The sequence below is a fragment of the Balaenoptera ricei genome, chromosome 2 (genome assembly GCF_028023285.1).
Source record: "Balaenoptera ricei isolate mBalRic1 chromosome 2, mBalRic1.hap2, whole genome shotgun sequence".
In the NCBI taxonomy this organism is placed as follows: domain Eukaryota; kingdom Metazoa; phylum Chordata; class Mammalia; order Artiodactyla; family Balaenopteridae; genus Balaenoptera; species Balaenoptera ricei.
Window position 1 is genome coordinate 49,219,905 of NC_082640.1, and position 23,832 is coordinate 49,243,736.

Sequence of the window (23,832 nt, forward strand, 5' to 3'; positions counted from 1 at the left end):
ACTCAGCCATAAAAAGGAACGAAATTGAGTCATTTGTTGAGACGTGGATGGATCTAGAGACTGTCATACAGAGTGAAGTAAGTCAGAAAGAGAAAAACAAATATCGTATATTAATGCATGTATGCGGAACCTAGAAAAATGGTACAGATGAGCCAGTTTGCAGGGCAGAAGTTGAGACACAGATGTAGAGAATGGACATATGGACACCAAGGGGGGAAAACTGCGGTGGGGTGGGGATGGTGGTGTGCTGAATTGGGCGATTGGGATTGACATGTATACACTGATGTGTATAAAACTGATGCCTAATAAGAACCTGCAGTATAAAAAAACAAACAAAACAACTAATACTAAACTTTCATTGGGTTATTTGTATGGAAACATGTTAATATAAATGTTTCAGACATTACATGAAATTTCTAAAAATCTTATATTTGTATTTGTATGGAAATATGTATGGAAATATGTTAATATAAATGTTTCAGACATTACATGAAATTTCTAAAAATCATATTTGTATTTGTATGGAAATATGTATGGAAATATGTTAATATAAATGTTTCAGACATTACATGAAATTTCTAAAAATCTTATATTTGTACTTGTATGGAAATATGTATGGAAATATGTTAATATAAATGTTTCAGACATTACATGAAATTTCTAAAAATCTTATATGTTCTGGTATAATGTTATAAGTAATAATCCTAGTTATTACTTTAAAATGTATATCTCAGAAATAACTAATTTTCTTGTCAACTGCATTATTATGAACTGTCATCAAATCTTTAACCGTGGTCATTTTTAAGTCTTTTGTCATTTACAGACAGTTCTGGGTGTACTCTGATGATTTTGCAAATATGTTCCTATAAAAGGGTTTCATCTTCAAGAAATACATGGAAAAGACTCTGACAAGTACAGGTTTCTGGTAACGGACTGTACTGCTGAACTGAATGAATAAGCATTTTCAGAACTCTAATGAAAAACTGATGAACTCATAAAAGTGCTAACAAAAGATCAAGATGAAAAAAAAAAATTAATTACATGGGACTGAGTGAACTGATGAGGATGAGTATAATTTTTGTGACTTTCTGTCTGAATTAAAAAAAAAAAAATTCCACAAGGACTCAGAGGCAAAGAATATACAAATCAATTTTCACTGCAAAGTAAAGGAGCTGTTACAGTGGAGGATTACTGGACTGAATGTCAATACTATGACATAGTATGAGTGTGTTTCATGTTTGGTAATTGCAATCATTGTTGCTTTTGTTGTGGTCATCCATGTACAATGCTTGGTGTCAGTCGATTTATCTCTTGTAAAAATAAAATACAGTGTGTGTGTGTGTGTGAAAAAAAAAAAATAAATAAAGTAGAAAGAAATTATTGAAAAAAATAAAAAATAAAAAAAAAAAAAAATAAATAAAAATAGCCAAAATAAAATGTTTAAAGAATAGAAATGAAGTGATACTTGCTTTACTAGCTATCAAAGCATACTGTAGAAAAACCTGAAATAAACAGAAGTGTTGATTTGGTGCAGGAATAGACAACAGAGCAGTGCTCAATTCTCTCAGAGAGAGAATTTTTTTTAAACAGACTGATAGACTTTTTCAATTCGACTTTGTCAATTCATTGTGTGATAAAAAGGGATATTCTGTTCAGTGGAGAATGGGAATAAATTAATTACAATAAATTATGTTGGAGGAATTAGCTATCTTTTGGGGAAAAAATAAGTATTTTTCCTTACAAGATACTCAGATTATTAAAGTGCTTAAGGTAAAAAATAATTAGAAAATTTTAGAAGAAAATATAGAGAAAGGCTTATAGTTATGGGAAAGGGAAGATCTTTTTATGATTAAAAAAATTGATCACAATGTAAATGATTTATAAATCTGAGTATAGTAAATGAATTTATATTAAATTGAATTTAAATTAAAAGCATTTGTAATTAAAAGACTAAAAATGCACAAGATGAGAGAAAATGTTTGCAATATATAACACCAAGTTTCAATACTCAAAATACAAAAAAAAAATAACTACAACTCAATGAGACAAAGGACAAGATGAATTGCCATTTTGCAGAAACAACATGCCATACGATAATATCTCAATCTCACTCATATTCACTCATATTCATAAAAAGGTAAATTTAACCCCCAATGAAATACCATTTTTCACCCATCTGATTGGCAAATATTTCAGACTGGTTATTTCCAGTGTTGGCAAGATAAAAAATGATGCCGTGCACTCCTTAAGAGGATATAATTTTTTTGGAGGACATTTTGGCAGTATCTATTTACATTAAAAACGACACATCCTTTGACCCAGCAATTACACTGTAAGGTTTCTATCCTAGGGGAAATAATTACACATATATACAAAGAGACTTACACAAGATGTTCAGCACTATTATTATTAATAACCCCAAATCTAAAGCTACCTAAATGCCTATTAGTGGGGCTATGATTATACAAACAATGGCGCAGTCACGAAATGGAATCCTATGTTACATAAAGGCAGACCTTTATGTACTGATAAAAAGAACTCCAGGATACTTTGAAGAAAAACAGGTGTAGCACCCATAACTAGAAGATAATTTTATGTGTGTGAGTGTAAGACAAACACATAAAACTAATGCATATATGCTTGCAAATGTACATACTAAGCTGACAACAGTATGTATGGCTTCAGACCAGGGAGAAAATTTCTGGCGGTGGAAGGGTCTGAATGGAACCAAAACAGGGGCATGGGACTCGCCCCCATTCACATGCACTTGGCATAAGTGCATTGGAAAACAGTCTTGATTCTCTGGACTCAGTTCATAAAGTGATTTTTAAAAGTTGTTAGAATTTACAGTGCTTTTATGATAATTTTATTATTTAATTTAATTAGAATTCTTCCTGAGCCATCAAATATTTGCAAGGAGGTGTTTTGTGAAATCAATAATAGAGTCAGTTATCACGTGGCCATCTCCATCGGAGCAGACCCTGTGAGGGAAAGGGAGAGTAGTGGGCAATCAGGTAGAACGAATGATGTTTGGTCACAGATAAGCTTTTCCCATCAAGTCTGCATTCAATACAGACCTAATTATATTTATCTAAGACCCTTAATGGTTACTTATCTCACATGTCTTGATTTCACGTCTACCTGTTCAGTTTTAGTAACGGAATTGTAATCTGCTATTAGTTCATCAGCGGGAAACACTTTCCTTGCTCTGCCTCTTCTGTTGTCATCACAATACAACTACATTACGTGTGCGTAAACCATGCAAGAAGGCAGGACCTTTCTGCTGTTCAGAATAAGATACCTTTAGCACAAGAGTCCTTGTGCCCTTATGTTGACTCCTGTCTCTCCATCAAAATGGAGAATCAAATAAAACTTGTCGGCAGTATTTCTTTATTGAGTTGTGTTTTGTTTTCTTTTGTTTCCCTGTTCTTAGTTGCCTTTTTCCCTCATATCCTTTCTCCCTTCCAACTTTCCTTCAAGTAATAAAAGCTTATTTCAGTTATTTCCTCTGCAGCTGACACAAATCATTTTTGGAAGAAAGCAGAGGGTCAATTTAGGCCTGTGGATGGAAAGGGTGCTCTAGAACGGTGCTAACTGTGTCCTAAAGAGCGTCACTAACTCAGAGAGGAGCACGGCAGTGTAAACTGTGCATATACCGTGATGGTAGGGAACCCACACCAGTAGTGGTCAACATCTGATCTCATTACTTACCAAAATTCTTTCCTTCCTCCTTTCTCTTCCATCCTTCTTCCATTCCTTCCTTTCTCTTTTCTCCTTAACTTACACTGAAGGCAGTTTAATGAAGATGGAAGGCCTTGGGTCTGACCTTGGCCCTGTCACTTGCTGGCTGTGGAATAAAGCAAGCTACTCCACCCTTCTGAACCTCAGGCTCCTGATCCGTAAACTTGGACGTTATCCCAAGATGCCCCTTCACCAGGTTATTGTGAGGCTGAACGGGACTGCATACACTGAGCATCTAGACTGGCATTCAGTGGGTGTGCAATAAAGGTTAGGTCTTTCTCTCACTTCCTAGAGATCTTTGCGTTGTACACTTTATTTCCAACTGTCAAACAGGAATTCAGAAAGCAAACACATTTCAAATGTCAGCAACCGTACCAGTGCAACCCCCAAATTAAGATCCAGGTATGAGTGAGCATAAACTGAATTTACAAGATAAAAATGTCTAGGCAAAAACAAGATGAATGTGTGCACTATACAAGAATGAATGAGAGTTGGTACTTATGCAGTGATTTAACTACCTTTATAAGACCTGAAGGATCAGGAAAGATAAATTCTGGGCAACATGGAGTCAGCATACTATAACCTTTCTCCCAGTGACTACAATTAAAACTCCGATGATGATTAAAATAATAATAACAACAACAATGATAATAACAGCAATTATCTGAGCACCAATAACAGCAAGTAGCTTAGGGAGGGGAATCAAAACTTAAAAAGCAAACCATATTAGGACTTTGCTGGTGGTCCAGTGGTTAAGACTCTGAGATCCCAGTGCAGGGGGTCCGGGTTTGATCCCTGGTCAGGGAACTAGATCCCACATGCTGCAACTAAAGAACCCACATGCCACAACTAAAAATCCCTCACACGGCAATGAAGATCCAGCATGCAGCAACTAAGACCCAGAGCAGCCAAATAAATAAATAAATATTTTAAAAAAGAAAAAGAGCAAACCAAGTAAGAGTGAGTTTTGCGGAGGGTTTTCTTTTATCTCCTGACCTGAAACCAAGGGTGGCCCCAGGGTGGAACTACAAAAGGAGACACAGGCAGCAAAATATCAGAAAGAACCCTTAACTTTTAGTCAGAGAACCAAGAAAAGGTGTTCCTACAAGCAGGAAAGTATGGGGAAAATCCCTGTTGTTGTTGTTGCTGTTTCGAGTAAACTTTTACTGTGGAATAACTTTAGGTTTATAGAAAACCTGCAAAGATAGAATTGAGTTCCTGAGCCCCCCTTACCCCGTTTTCCCAACTGTTAACATCTCATATTAATATGTTCCATATTTGAAAACTAAGAAATCAATATATTACTAAACTCCAGACTTTATTTAGATTCACTAGTTTTTCCACTAACATCCTTTTACTGTCCTAGGATCCAATCCAGGACACCATATTACATCCAGTCATCATGTCTCCTTGATCTTCTCTGGTCTGTGAGTTTCTCTGTCTTTCCCTGCTTTCATGGCCTTGAGAGTTTTGAGGTGCACTCATCAGGTGTTTTGTAGAATGTCCTTCAAATTGAGCTTGCTGGATGCTTTGCTCATGCTTAGACTGGAGTTATGGGTTTTAGGGAAGAATATCAAAGAGGTGAAGTATCCTTTTCACGCTATCCTATCAGGGGTAACTGCTGTCAACATAACTAATGACTGGTGATGTGAACCTGGCTAAAATATGTTTGCTGGGTTGCAAACAAGTGACTAAGTCTAGTGCACACTCAACGGGAGAGAGAAGAGAATCTACATCAATAATTGGGAATTCTTCTGTAAGGAAGAGTTGGCTCTTCTCCTCTATTTTTTAATTTATGTAATCATTTACTGTATCAGTATGGATTCACATCGATTTGGGATTTTCTTTCTCTTTTTTCCTCCTGGCCCTGCCCTAAGGGTGGCTCTGGTCCTGGAGCTGCACAGAGGAGTCCATGGTGGCACAGGAACCTAAAACCCAAGGAGAACACTTGTCTATCTGGCTGGAGGAAATGGGAAAAGATGACCCTGTGGCCCAGAGTGTGAAGATCCCCATTTTCTTCTCTCCTTTCCCTGTTTTGCCTTGAGAGTAACCCCAGTAGCAGCAGCATGTGTAGCTATAATCCCTAGAAGAACAACAAATTTCTACCCAGTGGGTTGGAGGAGGGGGCCCCTGGGAGCCACAGGGAATGAGGGAAATAATGAAGAGGAAAGAAATAGGGAAAGGCACCCCCTAATTCTGTGTATGAACTGATATAGTCGCAGGCTCACTCTGAGCTGCTCACCTGGGGTAAAGACCCATAGCAGGAGAGCAAAGCCTGTAAGAACTGAACTGCCATTGGAACCTCTGCCCACAGAAGGAGGGTTCAGAACAGTCTGAACATTCCCAGGTTCACTGCGTGTCAAAATAAAATAGCTGGCATTCTGCAGAGAATTTTAACAGGACTCAGAGTCTTATAATATTCAAAAAGTCTACGGTATAATCTAAAATTATTCAACATACAAAAAAAAAAAGGAAAATGTAACCACTTCTCAAGGGAGAAGACAATCAGATTTCAAGCTCAAGATTACCCTGATATAGAAATTTTTTCAAAGATCTTTAAACAACTATTATCGTCATGCTCAATGAGATAAAGGTAGATGTTCTTGAAATGTACAAAAAGATGTTCTTAGCAGAGGAATAAAAACTAGTTTTTAAAGTGAGTATTTTAGAACTAAAAAACACAATATATTAAATAAAAAGTCACTGGATGATCTCAATAACACAATGAAGGTGACAGAAGAAAAGGTCAGTGAACTTGCAAACAGATCAATAGAATTTATCCTATTTCTACAACAGAAAGAAAAAAGATTGAAAAAAATCAGTCTCAAGGTCCTGTGGGACAATATCAAAAAGATCTAATATTCATGATATTTAAGTCCCAAAAGGAGGCAAGAAAAGAGATAGGTGCAGAAAAAAAAGTGAAGACATTATCAAAGAAAACATAAATTTGGTGAAAGACATATACAGCTGTAAGAACCCCAAATAAAATAAACTGAAAGGAAACCAAACCCATCCACATTATAGTCAAACTGCTGACAACTAAAGATAAAGAAAAAATCTGGAAAGCAGACAGAAGAAGATTCCCTTTATGTTTATGTATATGGAAACAACAATTTGAAGGACTGTTTGGTTTTTCATTAGAAACCAAGGTTATCAGAAGGCAATGGAATAACATCCATAAAGTACTAAAACAAAGAACACGATGCTGTACACCTGAAACTAATACAACATTGTAAACCAGCGATATTTGAATTTTAAAAATGCTTTTACTATTTTAGTAAAAATAAAGTATATGACAATGTAAAAAAGGAAAAAAAAAAGGAAAGAAAAGAACTGCCAGTCCAGAGGTCCATATTCAGCATATATATCCTTCAATAATGATGTCAAAATAAAACTTTCTCAAAGAAAAACTAAGGGAATTCACTGCAGCAGGCCTTCTCTAAAATACTAAAAAGGGCATCCTTCAACCTGAAATATTCCCTGAGGGAACTTGGAACTTCAGAATAAAGAAAGAGCAACAGAAATGATAAATATCTGGATAATTATAATAGACTATTTTCTCTTATATTCTTTAAAATACATATAACTGGGCTTCCCTGGTGACGAAGCAGTTAAGAATCTGCCTGTCAATGCAGGGGACACGGGTTCAAGCCCTGGTCTGGGAAGATCCCACATGCTGCGGAGCAACTAAGCCCATGCACAACTATTGAGCCTGCGCTCTAGAGCCCACGAGCCACAACTACTGAAGGCCGTGAGCCTAGAGCCCATGCGTTGCAGCAAGAGAAGGCACAGCAATGAGAAGCCTGCGCACCACAACGAAGAGTAGCCCCCGCTCGCTACAACTAAAGAAAGCACATGCGCAGCAACAAAGACCCAACACAGCCAAAAATAAATAAATAAATAAATATCAGTGGATACATTTAAACAGATTACTAAAAGATATGCAAACAATCGAAAAGAAGGCAGGAAAGGTGGAACAGAGAAACAAAAACCACATCCACAGACCAAGCAAATAATAAAATAACATACCTAAAACCAACCATATCAATGATTGCATTATATGTAAATGGTCTAAACACACAAAGTTACAAGACAGAGACTGTCAGATTGGACTTTTTAAAATGCTATATGCTGCTATATTAATGTTAGCGGAACTTAAATAATCACAATAATATATGCACAATAAAAATGGAATTTTATCTGTGAACCAGGTGGGTCACCATATAAACTACATTCTGCCTAGTTGTACAATAGTTTTTGTTTGTTTAAATATCCTCTTTTTTTAAGGTTTGGCTGAGGCAGCTCTGCTCTATAGCAAACATGTCCTTGCCCACGTAAGCCAGTCCAATGGCCCCAGGTTAACCACTCAACAGCCATTTGCCCTCTTCCTTGTTAACAGAGCTCTGATTTTGTTCAGCCTCCAGAGGAAAAAAAAATCACTTGTCTGAATGAATTGTAAAAATCTTACTTCTTTTTGCCAGTTAATGACCTACTGGTGGACGTGTGACAGTTTTGGCCACATCACATAAGAAGTTTGTAGGGGGCATCTAGGAAATATATTTTCCTTCTGAGAAGAGAGAGAAGGAGAAGAAAAAATTCCCCCTTTTTTGGTGGGTTTTTTCCATTGCTTTAATTTTTGAATTCTTTTACATGAGAATGAGATACTTAGAGCTGTGGTAACCAATGGCACCAGGAAAAGTGCTGAGTGTGGCAGAAGAGAAAGATAAAGGGAGTCTGGGAATCATCCCTAAAAGTGCCTACTACTGGGCTTCTTATTAAGTAAACAAGAAATATTCTTATCGTTTAAGCCCCTGTTGGTCATGCATTCTGCTACCTATGGTCAGAATAACGTTAACTGATAAATGAGCAGATAGTCTGGTCGTTCTCAGCACAGAATGCCATCTGGGCAATTCTGCCTTCTGGGCACTGTTAGGGCCATTGTCCTTCCCCCTTTCCCAGCCACTTCATTTGGATGGAGAAGCACATCTGCCTCTAGAGGATTCATTTCAGAATCAATAATACTGCATAGGTTGGGACTCATAGATCCAATCAGCCAACAAACTCTTACCAAGTACTTCAGCTAATTGTGTGCTGAACTCTGAGTTCAGTACTAGAGTGACAACAATAATGAGAAAAAGTTCTGTGTTCCAAGTGGGGGTGAGGACTATATGCAAATAAGTATACAGGGTCAGGTTGTGACATAAAGAACAGTGGCAGAGTAAGAGCATGTTGGGGGCTAGTCTAGATAAAGTGAAAAACAGAATAGCAGCTATTTCGGAAATTTATGCAGAGTGAGATTTCTGGCCTTTTCCACTTTCTTTAGGAAGTGGTAAGAAAAATTTGGACTTGTAAAGCCTTATTAAAGTTCCACATTAATACTCTAAACTCAGAGCAGAAAAGCAACCTTTAGTTTGGAATTATTTTAAAAAATAAAAGAAACAACTACCTCATGAAAGATTTTTAAATCTCGATATGAGATTGATCAACCCGTGATAGCTCAGAACCTTGGTATTTTTATAAGGGAAGAATTTATAAGGGTTAGAATACGATGGCTAGATAGTGGCAGCGATGTTAGATGATAAAAAGAAAAAATTAGAATAGAGAAGGAGTGAAGGATTAAAGAAGAAAATGAAACCGAGGACAGGCGACAGGAGCTGTGGGCATGGAGAACAAGTCATCAAGGCAACTGGAAATTTTCGTGGACTCTGACACCGAGGTCAGGAAATCCTTTTGGGTGCGGAAGAAACTTGGGTGGCAGATGTTGTTTAGAAACAACGAGACTGATGACCTTATTCAGAGCAGGAAGAATGACCGTTCCAGCCATTCTCAGTTTAAAGAGGCTGCAAGACGAGACGGGCAGCAGAACTCCTTAGGGTCGTTCCAGGTTGAGAACCACAGCCTTCATTCTTCCCGTCTGCAGCTCTTTCTTAGGCTGCGAACTCTGAAACCCGAGAGAAGCGGGGCTCAGGAACCTGGATATCCGTTAGTAGATGCCAAGTTGTCCATTGAAGTTCCGAGGCGGTCGGCCCCCAAATCTCACAAGGAAATACTGCTAAGTTCCTTTTTCCAGGGCATCTACTTCCTCTCAAGTATTGCAGATGTAATCATAAACACAAGCCAGTTACAGCCACAACCTCACATTCTAGCGTGAAGCCCCCTGACTCCCGCAAACAGTTCCCAAGCTGCTAGAAACCCCGCCTCCGTTTGTAACCATAGGAACGGCTGACACGCCGCGAGCCTAAGATTCCCGGTTCCGCCCCCTCCTTAACTAATATTGTTCCCCACTATCTGTCCACATGGGCGCACCGCCTCACTATTGGTCAGTGCCCCAGGACAGTGCCTTGCCCCAGCCAATAAACGGCCTGTGCACGTGCACACCCGCGTACCCTGATTGGTCACCACTCCTTGATCACGCACTGCCTTCCTGCGCCAGCCCGTGCGCGGCGGCGCCAATGAAATGACTCAGTAGCCATTTACAACCAATCAGCACGCCGCGCGGCTCACAGCCAGCCTATGGGCGCGCGCCGGGGGTCGGTTGTCCCGGCCCTTTTCCATTCCCAGCTGTGTTTGTTAAAGCGACAGGCCCTACGGCGCACCGGGGCTCCACCGGGCACCGCAAAGCGGCCGCGCGGGCCCTCGGCGTGAGCTGGCGCCCGTGACAGCGGCGCCGCTCTGCTCGCGACCCCGGCTCCAGGCCGCTGCCGACGTCCTTGGTGCGGCCGCGTCGGCCGGTAGGATGGGCGGTGAGGCGGGGTCCGCGGCGGTGGTGGGCTCCGAGGGCCGCGTGAAGAGTCTAGGTCTGGTGTTCGAGGACGAGCGCAAGGGCTGCTACTCGAGCGGCGAGACGGTGGCAGGGCACGTGCTGCTGGAGGCTGCCGAGCCGGTGACCCTCCGCGCGCTGCGCCTGGAGGCCCAGGGTCGCGCCACCGCCGCCTGGGGCCCGAGCGCCGGCGCCGCTGCCCCGGCAGCCGCCTCGGAGGTGGAGTACTTGAACGTGCGCCTGAGCCTGCGCGAGCCCCCGGCCGGTGAGCGCGGGCCACGGCCCCGGAGAGGGACTGGCGGGACTGGGAGGGGGCGCGCCGGCGGATGCCCACCGGCTGGGTGGGCGGGGGGTCCGCCCACGGGGTAGCCGGCCTCAGTTTGGTCGCCTTGACGGTCGGGCAACAATGCCTGCGCCCCCCACCTCACAGCACCGGGGAGATGGTGCTCATCTCTGCTGGCGCCCCGCCCCTGGCTCGCTGGGGTCTGATTGGCGCCAGGGTCCCAGGACCATCTAGGACAGCTCTGGGAGTGAGCCGTTGCCATGGGAACCTGTGATGAGCAGTCAGGAATCAAGGATCTGGGGATTTAGGTTCCCTGTCTTGTGGTCTAAGGAATGGAGGGCGGAACCAGAGTTTACGAGGTTCCATTCTGGGGTACCCAGTGTTTATGGGGGCCCCTTCTCCCCCACCCCGTCTCTAGATGCTAGTTCTTGGTGCATGATGAGTTAGCAAAACCTCAGTCTTAGGAGGAGGGAAGTAGTTCCTGAGCGTTACGTGTTCAAAGGAAGTGCTTTTTGACTTGATCATCATACTTGGTTTTCCTCCTTTGGGGAGTGGGGTAACTTAAGAGTTCTATGTCTGTCTAACTTTCTTTGTATTTATTTTTCACTTCTTTTTGTTTCCTTTGCATTCTCTTCCTCCCTCCTCTAGCCCACCCCCATAGACCTTTAGTGACAATGGGATCTGGGCACTGTAAGAGTTTCTGGAAGAATGATGACCCTTCTTGTGAAGTCCAGTTAATAGTGTAGGCTTTTACACTCTTTAAAGTGCCCATGTGGAAACTCACTACATGGGTATTCTATCAATATTAGGTGCAAAAAAATACTAGGAACGGTGAGTCTTAGTCTTCTTTCAGTTGGTAGGAACTACTTTAAACTATTTTACTTTTTGCCTCATGAGCTTCAGCATTTATCTGTAAAATAAATAAGGGTATAGACTCTCGGCCCTTGAAGAATAAAATACAGCGTATCAGTGTTTAACCCTTGCTATGTATTATACAAAAATCAGTAGTAAGTGCAGTTTTTCCTTGTCCTGCTGTGGAGAAGTAGACTGTTCACAGTTAAATCCTCAAGGTATGTGAGAATCGAGTAATCCCAGAAACTGTGGTGAGGAAAACATGTATGAACCAAAGCCCTCTTTTGGATTAGCAAGTGTAGTATGTTAGGTGACAGTTCTTACCTGCCTTATGCCCTTTCATCAATATGGTTTCCAGAATCAACCTATACATGCCTACCCCAAGGTAACAGACAACACAGATTTTCAAGATGGCTGACTGGAGTCAAGGGCAATGGAAGAGGGAAGTAAATTGGTTTTTTGTCCAGGACTTTGGACTCTGTATCTCTGTTCCCATAACTACTCAGTAAATAGATGTAAGATTAATAGCAGTTGGACCTGGGATTCGAAGTAAAAAAAACGCTTTGGTAAAATCTGGGCTATCAAATAGTGTTTGATTCACAAGTCAGGTTTTGTTTTGTCATTCTAACGGAATAGAATGGCTAACCCTAGACAACCTGAAAATCGTAGCTTGTTTTAGAATGTACCATAACAAACCTTGACAAAAAGTAAAATCATGGTCTGTTTTAGTTGATTTCATTGAGAAAAAAAATCACTCCTCATATCTGTAGCTTGGAAGAGGCTAGCAGCTTTACATAGTTGTAGACTCTTAGGTTCATTTAATTCCAAAACCTAGCTGAATTTCAGCCACCTGAAGAGATTTTTAGAAATCCAGATATTCGGGAAGTATGGCTGTGGGATCTATTTTCAAAAAATCTACTGGATAATTTCTTGGCATTGTTAATCTAACTACTTGCTATCATGGTGATTGATTTTCTTCATATTTTTGTTCAATAATTATGGTAGAAAGACAAGACACATCAGAGAGTTGGTTTCACATCTTGGTCGCACACCAGGAGTATGACCTCGTGCACGTTCCTCATCCTTCCTGAGCCCCAGTCTGCCTCTGTGATGGTGTTCTAGCTCCCACGCTCACCAGTGCTCTGAATTATGAGTTTGGGCTGAAGGACCATTAGCGAATGAAACATCTTGTGACATTGTAGTTATTGCATAAGACAAGGGTAATAAACTATAAGAGCAGAAGCAGAAATGGGCACATGATTCAGCTTGTGGACCTTCTTAATTAAAAATTAATAAATAAACGAGAAAGCAAGCAAGCAAAGATTTGATTCCAAATACTATAACCCAGGTTCATCAACGTTCTCAAATTTTTTTCCTGTTTATGTTTTGAGGTAGTTGAAAGCCTCATTTTAAATGTTCTAGTTCCTATGTTGATTTGTTTTTTTCTCTGAAGAGGGAACTTCATCTCTCTCTCAACCTCTTCCAATGTCCTGTGCAACTCTGTTCTTCACACTTGCCTGTCATGCTCTGCCTCATTCCCTTCCCTTCATCTAAACCCCTTCTCACTTGTCTCCATGCCAACCCTTACTTCAACAGCAGAAGTGGTCCTCAAGATGCCCCCGCCACTGCCATGGACTCCAGCATGCTAGGGTCATTACTTGTGTACAAGTGTCTGTAGCCTCCTTTCCTCCCAAGGTCTATTTGGGGATTGAAGTTATTTAGCTTTGTATCCATTTTGTATCAGCTTTGTCCCTGACATTTAAGCACTGTAAATTTTGAACATAAATGAAATCCACATTTTTAAACATTTTAAGTACTTTGTCATATTCAGTAACCTAACGATTACAAATTAGAACTTTAGCCCAGCTCTAAGGAGTGTTGGGATTCCTTGAGCCTAGTACCTGATAGCTGTAAAATGGAGAGGCTTCCCTGATTCCAGTGCTCTAGCAGTGCTGGGGCTTATAGGGCGGCTCTGGACACACCTGAGCTCTGGGACTCAGTCTGTCACTGTCATTTAACATGGTCTCATGTCCCTATGACTTATTCACTTAGTTTCCAAGTCACCCACCTGTTGAATATTTCTATTTGAATGATCTTAAGTGGCAAATACTTGTAAGGTTTTTTTTTTTTTCTAATATATTACACATTGAAAATTGGAGATAGATTCAGGAGACTTAATGGGCCAGTAATGCATTCCTGTTTTCTAAAAGTATAAGGTTGAAATGTTAACTGAGTTGATGACGGTCTTAAAACTCTAGTATTTAAATGAAAAATAATCCCATTTCACTAGTGATTTCTGGCCTTTAAATTTTTTTTAATGAATGGTTACAGTAGAAATCTCCATTTCGTATCTACTGACCAGGCAGATCTCAGAGAAAGTTCTCAGTCTGTGCTGCACTTTCTTCATCTTAATCATCCCACCCTCGATGAGGGAATTTAGTTCTAAACTTGAATCTATGCACATAAAATGAAGGGAACATTTATAAGTATCTCTGGGGAGCCACCCAACCAACACTGATAGCCCTGGAGTTGGCTTTGGATCTGAACGATACAGTCTCTGCACTCATCAGAGCTCCAGCAGTGCCTCTGGCCTTGCTAGGTCCATCCACACCCTGCCTCCTGGCCTTCTCACAGTCAGGGGTAAGCCTCTGCTTGAAATGAAATGGGGCTGGCTGACCCCAGAGCAGGAGGAAGGAGTCGTGGCCATGCTTGGCCAGGCCCACTCCATATCCCAAGTTAAACAACATCCCCTATTAATCAGTAATGACTCCTGCCTAATAGTTTGTCCTGTTGGTTTGGCTATTTAGTATTCAGTATTCATAATATTCCAAGTAAATTTTTCATCTCCTTTTCCATCTCTGCCCAAAGAATATTTAGTCTGATTTTTGTGGTATACCCAAAATAAATAGATCTGTTTTTTTCTAGATTAATTTTAGGTCCAGTTTAATATTGGTACCTCATGTTAGTATAATAGTATACTAACATTAGTATACTCATTCTAGTATACAAGTGGGGGAAATAAATGTTTATGTATATGTAGGTATGTATGTGTATATGGTTGTATACACATATATATGTATATGGGAGCTCTGGCATTTTATGGTAATTACTTGTGTAATTGGTCTATTTGCAGATAGAAGATACATACGTGTATACATACATACATACATATATATATATATATATGTGGTTTGAAATTGAGTAAACTTGGTAAAAGTTGATTCAAAATTTATGTCTCTAAATCTCAGTTTAATGTACTTTTTGACGTATATTCAGTGTTACATATAGCTAGGAAAACCTTTTTAAAAAACTGTGATTTACATTGTGAAAATTCTTGATGTAATATGAACCTTAGTGAAAATAAAATGTATTCTCTTTTTTAGGTGAAGGCATCCTCTTACTACAGCCTGGAAAACATGAATTTCCATTTAGCTTTCAACTTCCATCTGAGTAAGTGAAACTGTATAACTGGGGATTTCCTTTCCCTGCACCCTGTCTACCCAGTTGTATGGGCACCAAGTACCTTCTGACATTCAGGTGTGCATGTTTATCCTGAATAACCCCTGAGTAGACCTAACCTCGCTCACCTTTTTTTTTTTTTTTAAAAAAAAACAAAACAAAACAACACTTTAAGGGCTTTTCCCAGTTTTGTTAAACTGAAAAACAAAGTTAAAAAGTCATCTCTTTGGTTTATTTCAGACCTTTGGTAACCTCATTCACCGGGAAATATGGAAGTATTCAGTACTGTGTGAGAGCAGTTTTGGAACGACCCCAGGCACCTGATCAGAGCATTAAGCGGGAACTCCAGGTCGTCAGTCACATCGATGTCAACACACCAGCATTACTAGTAAGTTCTTCCTCCTTCCCCTTTTCCTCCTTCCCTTCCATCCTCCTTCCTTTCAACTGTGGTCTCTACATTTAGCAAGTCTGGTGGCAGCCTGTCCTGTCACTTTCTGATATAATCTTATAACCCATAGGCATTCACTATAAATATGTGATTCTAAGTTGGGCAAATTACAAATTGTGTGTGTTAGTACTATTGATTGTGTCCCTGTTGTTCAGGGCTTCTTTTGCCAGAAAGTTACATGGGCTTAAAATGCATTAATAAGGCTTAATAATAATAATGCACACACACAAAGTAGTTACTTTTCCCAGAGCAGCCACATTCACAGGGCTGTGGTATTCTAAACTCTTCGCTAATAGCAGGTTGAGGAACAGTAATTATGGAAGAGTATTAATCACGCCCAGCCTGTTATTGAAGCTGAGGCCATTATGCTGTGTCTCCTTGCATTTTGCATGTCATTTTCTAACATTAAGTAAGTGCATGCAGCTGCTCTGGAGACCCTTTCACTTATCATTTCCTTATGACAGATTTGGCCACATTAAAGCATTGAACTTCTAATAATCACCAGAAATACTGTAGGCTGATAAGAAAGATTAGGCTATAAGTAACAACAGAATAGGCAAGATGGGAGTTAATGAGCTAGATTCTTTTATCTAAACCCATATTATCAAAATAATATAAAATTATACCTTGTACTTTCATGATAGCTACTAGGACCTAATGGTTCTTCATTTAAATATGAATGAATGATTTTTTACTTCATAATTTAAACTTTCCATCATGATACTGATGTTACAAAGATATATTTTTAGTATTGGAGATTTCTCTTTCTAGCCAGTGTTTTTAAAGATCAGGAAAAGAAACAGGAGTTAAAAGTTGTTTAACTCTACTTCCACACAAAAATGAAATAGAATTTACTCTGATGTTCACCTTTAGATTATAAAAATGTAACAGATACGCCCTAGTTGCATGGTCCCTTGTGGCCAAAATCGTACAGTAGCCAGACCCAGCTGACCCGGCTTATAACTATGACTTATCACCTGCTCAGCACCTATTTTGAAAATTGATGATGGTAATAACTGCTTTGTGTTTTTAAAAACTACTTAGAATTGGGTGGTTAACTAATTCTAAACTATTTATGGGGCCATTGTGGCAAATAATTTAAAGATATTTTATTTTTTGGCAAAAGAGATACTATTTGTCCTTTACTATCCTTTTATAATTGAAAAAAATATTGCAACTTTGGGTTTTACAGTGAACTTTTGGTTTGTGTGTCTTGTAAACTGAGCATTTTAAACAGTATTTTATAATACTGTTTTATAAACAGTATTATATAAGCATCTTGTATCGCTTATCTTGCTACTGTAGAATAGAAAGTGGGGTGGTGAGTTCAATAACCCTTTAGATCCATTACACTAGGTGTGTTATTGCACTGCTGTTACACAAAACCCCAAAATCATTCTAAGTTAAGGACACTTGAAATTTCTGCCTAATACATTTTGAAGTAAGGAAAAAAGGCTGTTTGCTTATTCCATATTTTAAATGCCAAGACAAAAAGAACATTCTGATTATTGATTTTTATACCATTTCTCCTTTTCCTGATCTACACATAAAGTCTTTAAAAAAAAAAGTAGTTCTGTCATATTAATAGGTGCTACTACAGTTTTTGATTGCTTTTTTAAAGGATGGTATATCACTTCCAAGAAACACAATGAAAATATAGGATAAAATAGAATGATGTCATCCTAATTTGAATCTGAAAATTCACCTTAGTTTTCCTGAAAAGGGAATGATTTTTAATGCTTTGTCTTTAAGTATTTTACCTAGTTTGTCACAGGAAGATAAGAAAGGTTGATTTGTTGTTTTTTGGAAGACATTGCTGTACAACTGTTTAATAAAAAATGACATAACTTTAAGTTCTATGCGTTTTCTAGACCAGTTTAGTTATTTTTATTATTTGAACTTTTCAAGACCCCTGTATTGAAAACTCAAGAGAAAATGGTTGGCTGTTGGTTTTTCACTTCTGGTCCAGTCTCGCTGAGTGCCAAAATTGAAAGAAAGGGATACTGTAATGGTAAGCGAACTGTTTAAAAATCCAAATGCAAGATTCATTCATTTTATTAGCTAATTGTAAGTGATTTTTAATAGTGTGTTTTGTAATTTACCAAGTATATACTATTTTAAAACATGAATAATACAGTTGTCTGGTTCTAGTATAAATAATTGATATTTAAATATTTGTAAATAGATGAGTGGATCCCAATAATCCTGGTATTTCTGACTTTGGTCCTGGTACTTTCGTAACAAAGACTAAAACCAGTAGAGTGGGAAAATGCCAGCATTTTATTTTAATGTTGCAAAAAAATGTTCCGACCAGTGTTGTTCAGAAGAGAGCTGTTGTCATATGAAAATACTGTTAGGCATTCTGACTCCATGCTGGGAATTCAGATATATGGGAGGGGCTAGAATGTAGACCATTGACACTCTTAACAGTCAGATTGATATCAGAACAACAATCTGTGAAGGGCCCAATTCCGTCCAGTGGATTTGGCCCCCACTCCAGGGTTCTGGCTTGTTGGGAATGAATATGGTATGGAATGGTATGATGGTGGATGTATAATGTGGGTGTAAAACTTGCCTACTCCACCCATTGCTTTATTTGTATTTATCAGTTCCTAAAATGGGAAGACTTTGTTCTTCTGTTGGGAAGATTTTAATTTGTTAGGCACTAATGAGTTTGTTAGTGATCTTCTGTACTTAACGTAGTACTGAATCATTTATTTGTATGTCTTCTCTTAATTTTTGTAGATACTGGTCATTTACAGATCTTTAGAATTGGTAGTCTAATATTGATTGCTACATTAGAAAAGTGAATCATGCAATAGTTAGAAAACAGTATCTACCACAACCTACCATAAATTTTCACTTCTCTGACTCAGATTTGCAATGTAAGTTTTCCATGAGGCTTCTCAACTTGTTAAAGCAGCATTGCCACGTTTCAGCTTTCATCAGTAACGGCTTTGTTCCACTGTGGAGAGAATTTCCTCAAGGGTCTCTGAAGGTGTTGTTGTTTTCTTTTTAGGAGAAGCTATTCCAATCTATGCAGAAATAGAGAATTGTTCCTCTCGTCTGATTGTTCCCAAAGCTGCCATTTTCCAGACGCAGACGTACCTGGCCAACGGGAAAACGAAGACCGTGCGGCTCATGGTGGCCCACGTGCGCGGGAACCACATCGCCTCTGGGAGCACCGACACCTGGAACGGGAAGACCCTCAAGATCCCGCCCGTGACGCCGTCCATCCTGGACTGCTGCATCATCCGAGTGGACTACTCCTTAGCTGTGAGCACGGCGCTTGGTGAAATTAAAGACATAGCATGGAGCCATACCTGGTGCCATGTTACTGAGAAGATGTACCTTTAATACCCAGGAAAATGTCATTTTATGTCAGCATTACAACAAATTGTGGAATATATGAAGATTGGCCTTTGTTTTTTAATCAAAAACTATCCCTCTGAGGTATTTAATTAAATAACATGGAAGAATGAAGGTGCAGTAGGGCTGCTATATTGAAGACATGTACTTAACTTTCTATGGTTCTGTGTAAGCTGTGCTCACTTACAATGAAGTGTATTAAGGCCACACTTCCCCATCACAGAGCGTTCACTGTATTTCGTGGGGTCTTCATTTGGTTTGTTCTTCATTTTATTCGTCAGGACAATTTACAGTTGTGTTGGGGGTGGTAGCAGACAACAAAAGCATTTTTTTCTATGAAAAAATAATCGGGTTTTTTACTATGAGGTTTAACTTACATTTGTGCCTTTCTCTCTCTCTCTCTCTTTTTGTTGTTGTTTTGTTTTTTGGCATATTAGGTGTATATTCACATTCCTGGTGCTAAAAAATTGATGCTTGAGCTGCCCTTAGTGATTGGCACGGTTCCATACAATGGTTTTGGCAGCAGAAACTCCAGCATTGCCAGCCAGTTTTTTATGGATATGAGCTGGTTGACTCTGACTCTGCCAGAACAGCCTGAAGGTAAAATGTTCCGAGGTTCTTTCAGAATGCAGTTTTACACATAGAGTACTTAAGAACAGGACTTACGAGATAAGAAATGCTCAAATGATAATTACTGCTGCCACTACAACTATCCTTACTCTTTTTATTACTAAAAATCATAAAACATTATTCCCAGAAGGGACTTTGAGAGTTTAGCTTATCCAAGACAGAAAGCTCCTAATGGCAGATCCAGAAATACAATCTACATCTCCTGATTCCTATTTATAATAGTAGAAGAATGGAAAATAATCAGAATACTAGTATACTGTGTTATGTTGGCGTTTTCTGTAGCCACATTTCAATGATTCTTTTTTTAACCTAGACTAAAACACTTCTCAAAGAGAATATAACTCAATGTTAATAGTACTTTAATAAAAGCAGAATCTACTGAATATTTTTTTGTTGTAATGGGCACAAAAACTTCCTGATTAGAGGAGAAAATACCAGTGTTTTATCTTCAAATTAAGCTAAATTCCTTGTTCCTGTAAGAGTTCAGAAGAGATTAATGTAATTAGTTTTTGCCTGGATTTCTTAGATCCAACTCGTTTTTTGTTTCAGCACCACCAAATTACGCAGACGTGGTGTCGGAGGAAGAATACTCTAGACACGTTCCTCCTTACCCTCAACCCCCTAACTGTGAGGGGGAGTCGTGCTGTCCTATGTTTGCCTGCATTCAGGAGTTCAGATTTCAGCCTCCACCTCTTTATTCAGAGGTAAACAAAGCAAAAGAAAATTAGACTAGTGTTGTTCTGTTTGTAAATAATCCTCTGTGTCTGTTTTTGACTCCCGATTAGTAGGGGATACATACAAAAAAATTTTTATGATGGTGATAGATTATCACTGATCCACTTACCACATTTTGTGGTGTTTTCTTGGTATTCTCTAGCATACATGTAGAGTACCGTGGATTGCCTTTAAGGCCATGGAATACAGAGAACTTAAGTGGCCTACTGGGACTTCTTAATAGGCTTTAAGCAGTTTGGCTTATGACCATATAATTAGAAATAGATACTAGAATCACGTTAAAGAATGCTGCAGTAGTAATCTTGGTCTGCTCGTTTTTACAGGTTGATCCACATCCTAGTGACGTAGAAGAGACCCAGCCTGTTTCCTTCATTCTCTGAACATATTTCAGAAATCACTGTGTTCATCACCAAATTAGAATGTTGGTTCTTTCCCCCTGCCTTTTTGGGGAAGAGGGAGGGATGATTAGCTTAAGAACATAAATGAACATCAAGACTGAAGGTGATAGAAATTAAAGAATGCGTGAACTTTCCAGTGGGCCAACAGGATTGTTGCACAAGTTTGTGATGTGGTCTTGTATCCCTGTAGAACTATGGGACGAAGATGTGAAAAGTCACAGAATGTAATGGAAGTCCTGATGGTGATAGAGTAAGTGAAGAGTGCCTATGCTGACCCAAGAGAAAGGTGCCTGTAAACAGTGAAAACACTATGCGAGCATATCTTTACAAAGGTTTCTCAAAGTAGAAGAGATGTATCCTCAGCTTGAAGACGGTATGGACGCATTGGGAGGAGACTTGATTTTGGGGAACGTAGCAGCACAAGGGTGTGCATGAACAGGAAAGGGGCCCACTCTAAATTAAACATGAAGCGAGACCCTCTGGTGTCAGGGTCTTCATGATTTCTAACCATATTCCATAGGACTGAAGTCCTTAAAAGAATCCTTTTCTGAGGTCATGGTCTTATGAGGTTCTAATGAAGTAATACAGTTTTCACTCTTTTAATGGTAGTTTAAGAGGTAGTTTGTAAGTTGGCTATACAGTATTATGAAACCAAGAAAGAGTTCCTTCCTTGAAAGGCTTGTCAGTTGAAAGGGGAAAGGTGTACTTCAATATGAAAACACATTTTGTTGAAAGTTGCACTTTTTATCCCCTTTAAGTACTTTAGCAGGGTACATGTTTGATTTTCCTCATGTCTTATTTACCTAGGAGCATATTAGAAAAAGACAGGGTTAAAAAAAGAAAAAAAAAAAAGGCTTGCATCCTTAGGATGCCTTGATAACTGCACAAGGGGAGAAAAGGCCTTTTTTACCTACCTCTAGTGGGGTTATCAGAATCAGATATGTTTTAAAACTCCAGGCCGATGAAGTCTTCTTTGGAGTTTCTGCTCATTCGCAGTAGCAATCTCATCTCTCCTATCCCTAAACCTGAAACTGGACCAAGGGCAAAATCTATAAGGTTAACATCAGTTGAAAGTTAATATGTGTATACCAAAGGGTATTTCAAAATAAATGCAAAATCAAGGCAGAATTACCATTTTCCATTTTTTTGAAAAGTCATATAAACTTGATTTCTGTCAAGAGACTTAAGTCTACTGATGGCAGTCACTGTGTTGTTCATTGTTATTCCAGTTCTTTAGTAATTCTGTTTAAACTGTGATTTTTTTTATTGTTTTGGTGCAATATTTTATTATCCTTTAACCTCAGGATATTCAGACCAACAAGATTGTGTTGCTGCTAAAAGGCTGAGCAGTGTTTTTACTGTCCCCCTGTCCCCTCCTAGTCACAGTCACATGTTCACTTGTTTTTACTTTAATCTGTTGGTTTTGTGAGCTGAGAGCATTTCTGTACACTAAGTAGAAGGGAGGTAGGGGTTCCCATGATAGAGATTTTGGACCAGCCCAGTACTTTGGTTTTCTCCATGTCCTGAGGGTTAGATCTGGAAACCCTGGTGCTTCCCATGCAGAATACTGTACTTCATTCAACTGAACGATTAGCTTTTCTTTCAGTCAGTGTATTTCGTTAGAAATAGAAAAGTTCTAAGGTTAAATTTTGTATGTAAAAATTAGTTGGACATTTGATTAGGGATTTTTATACAAACATTAGGTAAATGTACGCTTTTCACCCTTGGGCATACCTCTCTTCTCTGTAATCACATAAGCATCTTAAGCCATTCTTTCATCTTTTAAGCCACTGAATGAAAATCACAGTACAAACTGTTTTACCAATAATTGTGGTACTGAAATCGTCACAAATCTTTTTTCCTTGCTTTGGTTTTTTGGTGATCTTTTATTTTGCTTTGTTTTTGTGGGTTTGTTAGCTATGTGCTGTCTAAACAGTTTTATTTTTACTTTAAAAATAGGTCACCTTCAGCTACTTCTTGACCTCTGAGTTGTAGTTTACATGTTTTGTCAAGACATTTTCCATCTCCATGATACCAAAACAAAGTAAAAGAAACAAAACAAAATGGTATGGAGGAAGAGAAAGTTTACCTATCTGGCTGCAAGTAGAAAAGCAACTGCTTACTGGAATCCTTCACTAGGAACGTTTTGTCACCTTTTTTAAAGAAATCATGAAGTGCACCCACCAAATTAAAACAAAGCTGATTTTTTAGCACTTAAGAGAATAGCTAAAAGGTATGATTTGCCTTATTGAATTGATATTGGTATGTCTGACCTTAAGCAGTAGGTTGAAACTGCATACCTTTCTATAATCAAATTATTTGATGAAGGTAGAAGATTCTACATTGGAACAGAGAATACTTGGGAATGAAGGTAAAAATTTAGCTGCTATTTGCTTGTTTATTCTCCTCTTGCTTAGTTTGCAAAGAAACTGTGGCCTTAGAATTTTCTTTTTGATGCAAAAATTTTGAAATTGAGAAAGTGCATCTTTTGGCACACAAATTCTTCCATGGGCAGAACTTTACTTTCATGTTTTTGTTTTGCACAATAAGAAACTCAGTAGGCAGGGGTTATGTTTTTGATAAGTTAACTATGAAAGCTTTTTATTTTTATTATAAAAATGTAACAATTTAACCCACAGGGGGAAAAAAAAAAGATTGTATTTTGTACTCTTGTCTGAACCCCATGGGTTCCTTTTGTTAATAAAATGATTACACTGATGCTGTGAGTTGCTAATTTTGTTTTTGTTTTGTTTTTATAACACTATGACTTAAATTGTTACAGACTTAAGGGAAGTCAATACCATGAGACAAAATGTTACTGCTGTTAAGATCCTTTTGTAAATATGTGCTATATCATCAGGCCAGGCACAGCCCTGGTGGATTCTGAGCCTGTTTTTATGATGGCCTCAGTTTCCCCAAAGGTAATCGGTTTTTAGCATTCTATGAAAAAGAGTAGTTGAGATGAGTGATTAAGCTTAAGCTATATTGGTCATTGAGAGTACATTATCTCCATTTATTCTCAAGTAATAATGACCACTTCTTTAAAGCTTTCTGAGTTTTCATGTTTGTTTGGCCAGAACCTTTCCAGGATTGATTGAGTAGGTCTGGTGGGCAGTCAGTGGACTCATACCGGGAAACACCTGTACGTAAGCCTCCC

At 38.9% G+C, this 23,832-nt stretch overlaps 1 protein-coding gene across 3 annotated transcripts; it reads left to right on the top strand.

The window, feature by feature from the left end:
* Positions 1–10,342: 10,342 nt before the first annotated feature.
* On the top strand, positions 10,343–23,384 carry ARRDC4 (arrestin domain containing 4). Of its 3 annotated transcripts, none has more exons than XM_059912581.1 (8): positions 10,343–10,766; positions 15,020–15,086; positions 15,336–15,483; positions 17,452–17,554; positions 18,563–18,819; positions 19,350–19,512; positions 20,092–20,246; positions 20,601–23,384. In XM_059912581.1, exons 1-8 carry the CDS (start codon positions 10,478–10,480, stop codon positions 20,655–20,657), a joined length of 1,239 nt encoding a protein of 412 aa, XP_059768564.1. In that variant the 5' UTR covers positions 10,343–10,477; the 3' UTR covers positions 20,658–23,384. The 3 variants fall into 3 exon arrangements, with proteins under 3 accessions (XP_059768564.1, XP_059768562.1, XP_059768561.1); XM_059912579.1 differs by having other exon boundaries at positions 10,382–10,484; XM_059912578.1 differs by lacking the exon at positions 20,092–20,246 and having other exon boundaries at positions 10,382–10,766.
* The last annotated feature ends 448 nt before the right edge of the window (positions 23,385–23,832 follow it).